Raw genomic sequence first — 10,434 nt, 5'->3', positions numbered from 1 at the left:
GAGACCACCCCCACCCCCCATCCTCGCAGCCCCGAAAGCAAGTTTTTCAGGCAAAAATCTCATAACTTGGTTAGAAAATCTGGCAATCTCAGATATTTGGCCCCCCTCCCTCGGACGTAAACCTGGCTCCACCACTGCCGTCAGTACTTATAGAAAACAAGAGGCCACTGGTTTGGGCAGGATAGAGCATAGGGTACCTTGTTAAACACTAGTATTCAGGGAACTCTTACCACAGAGCATTCCGAGTCATACAAACACTTGCAGGGGATGTTGATATCGAAAAGCAGACTTGACCACATGAGTCATATGAATGGGACAGGGTCTGGGTCATGCCCTAGAGACTCGATAACAGAACATGGAAAGGGCACACAAAAGTGTTTCTCCAATTCAGCTGCACCATGGTTCTGATCAGGTCATCTGCAATTATAAAGTAACAAAAGCCCAAATACATCAAAATATGGTCAGTTTAACTGCTCCCATTTTGGAAGGTCTTTATTGTAATGCTTCTATTTGCCCCCAGTTTGACTCGTGCTCTCTACCCTCGAGGTCTGGGTACAGTCTTCTTGTAATGAGGAGGACAGAAAAGTAGAATATTGATATCATAATACGAAAGATAAAACATGTTTAGTATCACGAAGGGTTATGTTCAACACCCCCAAATGCACAAAACGCAGACAAAATCAATGAGATTTCAATATAAGCCGAGTAATATTCCTGTATTTATCAAGATAGATGGGAATAAACATCCTATCGTGTTCATTTTCTCTGTTAAACCAATGAGAGGTTTTGGAATGCAAGGTGGTTCATTTTGACTGTACTACTTACAGACAAAATGGACAGGATCGAGTGGAAAATCAAGGATATGTGATAAACATTTTCAGGCCAACTACTGCATCAACAAAGAAAATATTTCTGACTTGAGAGACATGACTCATTAATACACGCGATAAGAAACTGTTCTGTATGAAGAACAAGACAGCTTCCAAAACTCAAAGGAATCGGGTGGTTCAGCTGTTTTTTAGTCAAAGGGTGTGGGCTAGATTCCGACATGATGCCTTCCAGGCCCTCTTTACCCTGCAGGGCTAATGGTAGTAGGAACTGACGAGGAAAAGCGAGAGCTAATAGACTAATGAAGCTGTTCTTGCAACATTTTACACCTGCCCACTACTTCACATGGCAAATGTTCATTAACCCAAACTTGAAAACCCTTTTATTTCCTAAACCCTATATACTGTAGTACACTATGAAAATACCAAACGGTGCATTCCCTTTAATAAACACCCCTATTTGTATATTATTGCTAATAATCACGGGCCTTTAATACTATATATTATTTACTCTAGTTATATCTAATAGAATGTAGTCGAACAAAACGCCTCATTGTTCAGAAATACATTTAACTGTTCAGCAAAACCCTTCTTTTATTGATAGGTTAACCCTTTCATTGTCGTGTTGTACAAGTCGTTTGGTTGCTATTGAGTCGATGGGTATTGAGAGCTGACAATGGTTTACGACCAGCGTTGGTTGGTTACAACTTGACATAATGCACAACACCCAAACAAAATGGACGATTTGTTAGGGTTTCCGTAACATTATTTCATCAATTGTGCCATTATCAAAGTTTAAATTGTTCCCGCATCATCAGAAACGCGTGAATTATTCCTGGAACGATTCGGAGTACCACGTGGAAGTAAATTCAGAAATTTTTGTGGAAGGAATTAATCGATAGGGGAAGGTTTGTCCAGCAATAGAAGACGCATTGATTTGTATTTACCTTATCAACAGCTAAAATCTTCCAAAACCTTCCAAGGAACATCTTGATTGAGATAGTGTACGGTATTCAAAAAGTGTACTTTGTAATTTTTGATACTCTTCGATTTGAACGCTGTTTCTGTGCTTTTGGATTAAGTCGATATATCCATTCCCCTACAATTGAATTCTGCGTCTGAAATATTCCATAGGAACAGTGTTATATTCATTATATCAAGACAGTAAACTAACGTTGCTGTCGTGGTGATTCTGGTGATTATTGATTCTGCACAATGGATTTGTAATTTGACTTAACAAATAAGAAACATCCAAAATGGCCTACAATTCTCTCCTCCCGCCTGAACTTCAACCGGTTTATCAACAGCATTATGGGGAAGGCGTGGGTGGGGCTGCATCGTATGTAACACCCTTAGATCCCGTCACTGCCTCCCAGATGACCTACCACCATGAGGGTATGTTACCGTTCGGAGACTACTACTCCACCCCAGTAGCAGATGCTGTAGGTTTTGACAGTCAGCCTGTTATAGGACACTATAACCCACCACCGTACGCACCAAACGTTTATCACTCGATGGTCGGAAAATATCCTCCACCCTATAAATCCATGCCAGTCCTGCCTCCGATTGCTGCGGCCAGCCAAGTACGGATTGAAAGCTCTCCAGCTGTGCTCCAAGGCGGGTCGTATACCATTGACGGAACACTGGTCTACGGGGATTTCATTCCAACGAACGAATACATCGGGCAGTTTGACACGCTACCAGTTAATCTACGGTCAGAGTTGCGTGAAACGTACGGTGTGTATCCAAGGACGGATGTGAAAATCGTTGTCAATGATGGACGTTATCATCTGTACGCAACGCCGATCATTCGTAACGGTGTGTCCGTAGAACAATTACCTCCAGTAATCCGACCGCGTTTTCATCATCTGCCCATGCCAGTGCGTCGGGGTATTGGATTTCCTCGTCCCCTGACTGGACTCAGTGAAACTTTTGGATCTGTCAATTTGTCTAGAGCGTCCAATTATCATCGAGTGTACCGTAGTTCCTCTCCAGTGATGCGACTAAGTCCGTCTCCGCCTTTACCACTTGCTCCGATCAGAGAACGCGTTGTGGTACGTCGGAGTCCGTCGCCATTAGTCGTAGAAGAAGTACCTCTAACGCCACAACCACCTCGGATGTATGCCAACTATGTCCGAACAACACGACTAGCTCCGAGTCCACGGCGTGTACGCTACAGATCTCCGACTCGCTATACGGAGAGAAATCTACGACGTGGTTATATCGAGTCGGATGGACGAGTTGATATGATCAGGGATTTATTTCATCCTTGACATCATGTTATTAGTTAGGCTATTATAAACTATTTAAAAATATCATTAATCAAACCTGTCCAAACGCTGATCTATCCATAGTGAAATATATATGCATTATACATGAAACGAGTCCAATGCTGATACTTGCCGAGCCTGTAGTGATAGTGATAGTGAAAAATATTTAGGAAACGAGAAAATGTTATAGTGATACAAGATGCTTTGTCAACCCATATTGAGATATTTGTTAACATTATTTGTGAAACGAGTTCACTAATATTAATTACCGAGCCACAGAGAAGTTTGTCACTCTAGTGAAACACGTCTGAGGTTATATTTGCTGAAATTATTCATGAAATGAATCCAATAGTATTGTTTCTCTCGCATGGAGATTGATAGCTTTTAAGTTTTGTTCATCGAAGTAGCTTCTGTTAACACCATTTCAATGTTAAAGGGATACTACGTCTTTGAATGAACATAAAATTTAAGAATTTTAAACTTGGCCAATAATAGCATATATTCATCAGTAGATATACCTGGTGTCATAAATAACATAACAGGATCCTGATATAATCTGATAAATCCAAAAAAACTTAGTAATTATCCATAAAAATGCAATTAACTAATGAAAAAAGCTTAATATTATGATTAAGCGTTTCTCAATCAATACTTAGTTTTATGAATTTTCCAATTTTCCAGAATTGACAGGGATTCTTGTGTAACTTTATGACACCAGGTAAACTAACAGATGAATATATACTCATATTGACCATTCTTGAGAACTTTTATGTTCATTCTAAGACGTAGTGTCACTTTAAGTATATTAAGTGAAAGTTACGTTATGCCCATGGGGAACAACTGGACGTTTGGATCTGATAGTTAATACCTGTAGCTAATAAAAAGACTAGAAAATCACTTTCGTACTTGACAAACAATACTATTGGTATAAATAGAGCACTAAATAAAATGAAGATTAAAAGTCCTAAAAACTTTTCTGAACCTGTTTAGGCGCCATGTAGTGAAATATGAGGGTAGGACATTAATTAGCCTTCTCTTTCGATTTCCAACTGTCGAAGGCTATTTAACGTCCACATCCTGTGGCACATGGCCTTCTGTTGATTATCCAATTCGAACGACCAATCGCTTCATCCCTTCCGACCTACTAAATAATTTATATTTAAGTGTAAAGTTATGAATGTAGGTATTATTTTTTATCTGTGATATCTGTATATATAAATATATTGTGATATAATTAACTTATATAATAATGTTATGTAATAAAATGTCTATATTTTTTATAGATTGTTATGTTAATGGGAGATCATGCACAGTGACTCAACTAGATGAGAGGGAGGCCGTGGACTAATATAGGTTGGGGCCCTTCCGTTTTTTATTTAACAAACGCTCTCTTCCATTCTGAGACCCATCTGTAAATCAATGTAATGTCTGTTAATGGGAGATTTTAAAGTCCTTCAGTCTGTAGTTAATGCTATTTCACTCATGTATATATATTACTGGTTGCTTAAGCCCCAGCCCCACTTGGCTTTGCGATGGTTTGCGAACACTGGCGATAGAAAAAGACAAAAGTGCACAATCGCAAGACCATCGCAGATTTCTAAATGCTCAGTGGGACCGGGGCTTTAGTTGGTTTACATGTGTATACTTTAGGCCATTTTTTTATTTTGTATTTTTAGTCGTGGGGTAGAGCCTCCCTTTGGGTTTCACCTTGGTTCAACCAGTCTCTATAGTATTATAGCCACTGTCATGTAATCTTTATATGGCGACATATTAAACAAAGTGTTTTTCAGAACGATTTCATGATAGTCGTTAGTGATTTCATTGAGAATTTTATTCTATTGTAGAATATTATGTTTATTGGAGTTTAAAATATCTCTGATCTACATTTCTACATTGCAGCTGATTGCTATTCCAAGACCTGTGGATAATTATATGAAAACCACTCCGTCCACTTCTCAACCATTAGAATGTTACTTGCTATGATTTAACTATTATTTTACTATTGTAAATTAAGAATATTATTAAATAACGGACCACTGTGACTCGGTGGAGATTTCAGTTTGACATTTAGATTTCAACCGACCATAGTTCAACTCAGTTCATTTATACTTTAATCCTTAGCGACATTTAGGGGTAGAGATCACATTAAATAACGGAAGACACTTTTATGGTATACTACTCCTTAGTTTTATTATTATTAGTCATCATAATCAACCAAGATAATCCCCCACTTTAGTTGCTTATTGTCACCCTGGTGTTTACTGTCACTTCAATCATATTTTTGTGTACATATATACCTTCTTGTACCATATTTCCTCAATTCACCTGAAGATGACAATGTAAATTGTTTTCTATACCTACCTTTCTTTTAAAAAAAAAAACTCACCCTTGATATAACTTACTAACAATAACAGGTAACAGTCTTGTGTCTAGAGTTAGGGTCACTAATCCCCCTTTGATCCTTCTAGCCATTCATAAGAACGCAAACTTCAAAAGCCCCTAACACTCTAGTTGGCGAAGCCGAGTAGCCGCTAGAAAAAAACACATCTTCAGTGGAGAAAGCGTACTTGGTGTCTGGCCTATATATATATATGAGATCCCGACACTGACACCGTATCTGAGTGCAATAAAAAAAAAAAAAAAAAAAGAAGCGAACGTTAACTTGTCATCTACCTACCTAGCTACAATATTTCCTCACTTCACCTGAAGATGACAATGTAAATTGTTGAAACGTCGTGTGTAATAAAACTAAGTAGTAGGTTACCATAAAATTGTGTTCCGTTATTTAATATTTATAATTTATAACACGCAGTTAAAATGAAATGAAATGAATTTCTTATTAATCAGTCATATCATAGTTTGTATGTTACCATTAGAGATTCGACACCAGACAGACTGTGTTCCCATTCATTTGTAATACCTTCACTGCAGTTACTACCTTTCTTGTATCACAGAAAATCGTTGAAATGCAACTATTTGATTGGATTGTACATTAACGTATACAGCCAACCAATCAGAGCCAAAGACACTAAACAATTTGCCTGCACGGGTTATCAGGGGCTATGATTGGCTGTATTCGCCAGCGTACAATCCAATCAAATCGCCGTATTTTCTGTATTGTGTTACCAAAATATGTGGCTATTGCATTCAAGGTATTAAACGTAATTCGCAATAGCTTGACATTGTAAAGATGGTTGTATTAAGGTGTTAACGAGATGAAACTTGTAAAGAGTCAAATCATGTACACACTGTGAGGATCTCTCATGAAAAGACCCTAGATGCCGGTCTGGGTTAACAATAAACCTTAGTCAATTTGACGTCATTAAACACTTGCTAAACAACAAGAAAATTTCTTGGAAATGTGTGAAGGTAAACTTCATCTAATTAAATAGCTTAATCAATTCCAATATTAATGATGTAAAACATGATCAGTTTCGACTTAGTGGGATTGGAGAAGGAGGCTTTAAAGACGTCATGGTGGCGATTTTATGCAGTGACATAATGTTACCTTTCCAAGGTTTGCGTTATGAGTCTCATTCTGGATTCAATAAGGCCGACGCATTAATGATGCCATGATGCCCTACGTAAAGCCAAACTAGTCATCAACTCTTGGCCATGTTTACGAAGGGAGTGCCGACAAATCTTGTCCAGTTCGACAGTTTTTTTTAGTCTTTCAGTTGAGAGTGGCTGTATTTGCTAGAAGACACCAGCTTGACTAGCAGAACTATCCAGATTCCTGTCGTATGTTCGTACTGTACTGTACCATCGTTACGTACCAGAAGACTCTCTTTATCGGAAGTAATTTGAGGTGAACTTTGAATGAGAAAAAACAACGGAGGAAGAGGCCCAATATGACGTCTGTGATAAGCCTTCATGAAGATTCGAATCTAACCTTTTGTTGGTGGTTATATAATTGGTGTACAGTGTATAAAACTCTACCGACATCAGATCTTATATAAACATATTCTGTAGATCGCGTACCGTCACGCACTCATCGGATCCAGTGGTGGACTTCAAGGCAATTAACTCTTGATACTTCAACGTGAAGAACATATTCCTTAACCGTCAGTGCCTTGTTAGTAGAAATCCAAGGTAATCATAAGACGACACCGTTAACCTGAAGAGATCCAGCTTCTATACCTTACTAGATTCAGCACAACAAGAATCAGCGTTAAGGGATCATTTACCGTGTAGGAACCTTGTACCATAACAGCAAACGAACCCCACCGAGTATCTCGAGAAACCCGAGTACTTGACCAGCCAGCAGTGAATCACCGCCATCTTCAAGATGTTTAGTCACAGTATTTCCCTGTTTTTTTCAGTTTTATGTTTGGTGACGACAATGGGTAAGTTTTATGGTTTTACATATAGATCAGTTCATATTATTATATATGCAGTTTTTATGACATGTTCGCCGATTTGGATCACATAAAGAATGAAATCGTTTCTTTATATATATTTCCTTATATCGATAGAATTAACTCCAGTAAACCGGTCAGATGTCGGTTTAGAGGGGAATATTGTTACTCAAACAATGGTCCACGTGCCTTTGTTATGTCAATTATTTATGTAGCTCATTAGCTAAAACCAACTTTTGTCAATTTTAGGACTATTTACAGTTATTTACTATCTTGTGGCGTTTTAACTCTCCGTTAGTATGTTAATTAAGCCCCGGACGTGACGACGGCCTACTTTGGAACCGAAACTCGAATCATATCGTGTGATGCCACTCCACAGGTCGTTCAATAAGATCGCATACAATCAACTTTATATATTTGACAGAAGCCAGTGTTTTTGGAGTATTTAAAAGAGACGAGAACGGGGTGAATTGTCCAGTACGGAATTGTACAGATTATATTGAGCACACTCGGCCTCCATTATTCCCTGCAGATATTGATCCTCTACATAAAAAATTCCAAATAATTTGTAGGTAAGAGACTTTTATTTAAATTGGCTTCACAATTATTACATTACTAATTGTACTGGAGATATGGACAGGCCTTGAATTACTGTTATTAACCCCTTTTATTGTAATAAGACAATTGCTTTGGTTATAATACATAGTTTTATTTTAGAAGCGTTTTGAAGAGTATATTAATTACCCTCGCCTAGAACACAATAAACCCTGGTATCTTTCCAGGGCCCCATGTCAAATGATGTCAGATTTGTGACAGGTACTCACAGCCCCACCATCACCTCTTACCTTTTTTAATAATCTATTTGTGTGTTTGTAGTATTTCTAACGACGCTATTCCATGTATAAACAACCTCAGAGATCAATGTGATGGTACCGAGGTTTATGCATCAGCCGGAACATTTCAAGCTCTTTTACAGTACATTTGTCATGACGGATATAAAGGTAAGAATAATTCGTAGACAGTTTATTTCAGATGTTAAAGATAACCCAAGTATAACGTTTCTACAATGTGTATATTACTTCTGGTTTTTATTGTAGACAACGCTTCAACAATTTACATTGTCATCATCAGTTTATATTGTATACTACTCCTTGGTTTAATGGCGCACAACGTTTAAAAAAGTACATTGTTGTTATTTGGCATACTGCTTCTGGGTTTCATAGTTCACAACGTTTCGACAAATCACGTTGTTTTTTCAGAGTTTTTAGCTCATTATGATTGTTGGTCTAATTCCTACTGGCAGTATCGTATGGGTGTTTGTCACAATCTAGCCCCTGACGCAACATGTTCGTAAGTATGTTTTAAACAATATTTATCTTCTACACTAAATGATATCAATTACAATACATAACATGAAACAATTTACAACTTTAAATCTGCCTCCATAGTATGTTAGTATGATTGATTCCGTTCTTACAGTCCGTACTGGGTAACACGTTCATTGAACGTATGGTGTTTTGCGTCCTATTTATATTTTTCTGTAAATGATGGTGGCGGGGAAAATGTTGCCAGGGCAGTGTGCAATAAGAGTAATTTACTAGAACGGTGGCATAAGCTCTCTATTTGTCGATTTTAACTGTCTGTGGATCTTTACAGGGTCCATTCTTGTAGCTCTGAAATCTGAAGTATTATTGTAAAGTTTAAATGTAATTGTAGAGATCTAGATGAACTATCTGAATGTGCTATAGCAGTAACATCCGAAGAATGTGGTTCTATAACTGGTGAATATATACAGAGAGTTCTACAGAGGGGTCGAGATTTCTTCCACGACTTCCTAAAATGTTGGTTAGTAGCTCTACTTTAATTGATAACTATGGTGGAGCATCTTCATTATGTCAAACTATTACTGCATCTTATGCCTTGACACTAGGGCACTTTTTTTGTATGACCGAAGTTTGTAAATGAAGTGATTTGACTTGATTGTACGCCAGTAAATACAGCTTGTATACAGAAAATAATAATGTATACGATTATTGTTTACAGACCGTAAGTCGAGGATATCGATTAGCTGTATTCGATATCGTACAATCCAATCGAATTATTGCATTCCATGATAGAAGAAAATTGCCTAATGATGTCAAGGTATTAGATGCAGTCATATATCGAAATGATACTCTTAATACGATATTTAGGTTTCAGGAAAGACCGAGTCTTCATGGACCACTCGACAGTTAGAAATCGAAAACAAACAGGCAACTGCCTCTGTCCTGGTATACAGGGTCTCGTAGTTGAAGTTTAAGGTCAATGATAGGGAGAGTTAAATCACCCAAACCCATACTCCTTTGAACTTTATATTACAGAGAAACCAGATGAAAGTCGTGAGATAGATAACCCTGATGATTCCAGATAAATAAACTCTATAACACATGTAGAATATTCTAGTTTTAATAAATACACTTGATTTCAATTTGTATTTGTTCTCCGGATTGTCAGCCCCTTACCAGGCTACTAAATCCTTCTTCCCCATGCAGTGTACAATGTTGGAACCGCTACCACGACAACCGTGCAAATTCCCATATTTACTGTTCTTTCATCGATTATTTTGTATGAATTGGATTAAGAGTGATTTTAGAAAAACACCAGACTGAGTTCATTTGCGATCTTTATGGCGACTAAAATTCTACTTGATGGCAAACGTGAAGAAAATAAAAGAAAAAGTTGAAATTCGATATTCTACAACCTGCGACATGTGCTACCATTTTACGTTCCCAAGGCACGTTTCTAATAAAAAAATTATTTGCTTGGTGCACTTCATTTTGCTTTTATGGAGATGTTACGACTCTTGTCACTGAATCACGGGCTTAGGTTACAAAGTAAAACTTTCAGTAGAAGACATTGTTTAAGGTGAAAAGTTGCATTTCGTTTTGTAGGTTCTAAGATATCGCACATAAATAGGTTGGTTGGTAGATGGCAAGTTAA

General features: G+C 37.6%; 2 protein-coding genes across 2 annotated transcripts; both read left to right on the top strand.

Annotated features, from left to right (window-relative positions):
- Nucleotides 1-2,083: 2,083 nt before the first annotated feature.
- On the top strand, nucleotides 2,084-3,100 carry LOTGIDRAFT_164164 (hypothetical protein; the record flags this gene model as incomplete). Its single annotated transcript, XM_009060673.1, has 1 exon — nucleotides 2,084-3,100. The coding sequence occupies one exon, from the start codon at nucleotides 2,084-2,086 to the stop codon at nucleotides 3,098-3,100; it is 1,017 nt and encodes a 338-aa protein (XP_009058921.1).
- A 4,339-nt stretch (nucleotides 3,101-7,439) lies between these two features.
- LOTGIDRAFT_164163 (hypothetical protein) lies at nucleotides 7,440-9,865 on the top strand (the record flags this gene model as incomplete). The annotated part of the gene is made up of 7 exons (XM_009060672.1): nucleotides 7,440-7,443; nucleotides 7,880-8,027; nucleotides 8,332-8,456; nucleotides 8,715-8,805; nucleotides 9,172-9,296; nucleotides 9,499-9,501; nucleotides 9,816-9,865. The coding sequence occupies 7 exons, from the start codon at nucleotides 7,440-7,442 to the stop codon at nucleotides 9,863-9,865; spliced, it is 546 nt and encodes a 181-aa protein (XP_009058920.1).
- Between the last annotated feature and the right edge of the window lie 569 nt (nucleotides 9,866-10,434).

This window comes from Lottia gigantea (genome assembly GCF_000327385.1).
Source record: "Lottia gigantea unplaced genomic scaffold LOTGIsca_44, whole genome shotgun sequence".
Classification (NCBI taxonomy): Eukaryota; Metazoa; Mollusca; class Gastropoda; family Lottiidae; genus Lottia; species Lottia gigantea.
The sequence above is the reverse complement of the archived record's forward strand: the minus strand, read 5'-3'. Positions and strand labels throughout refer to the sequence as shown.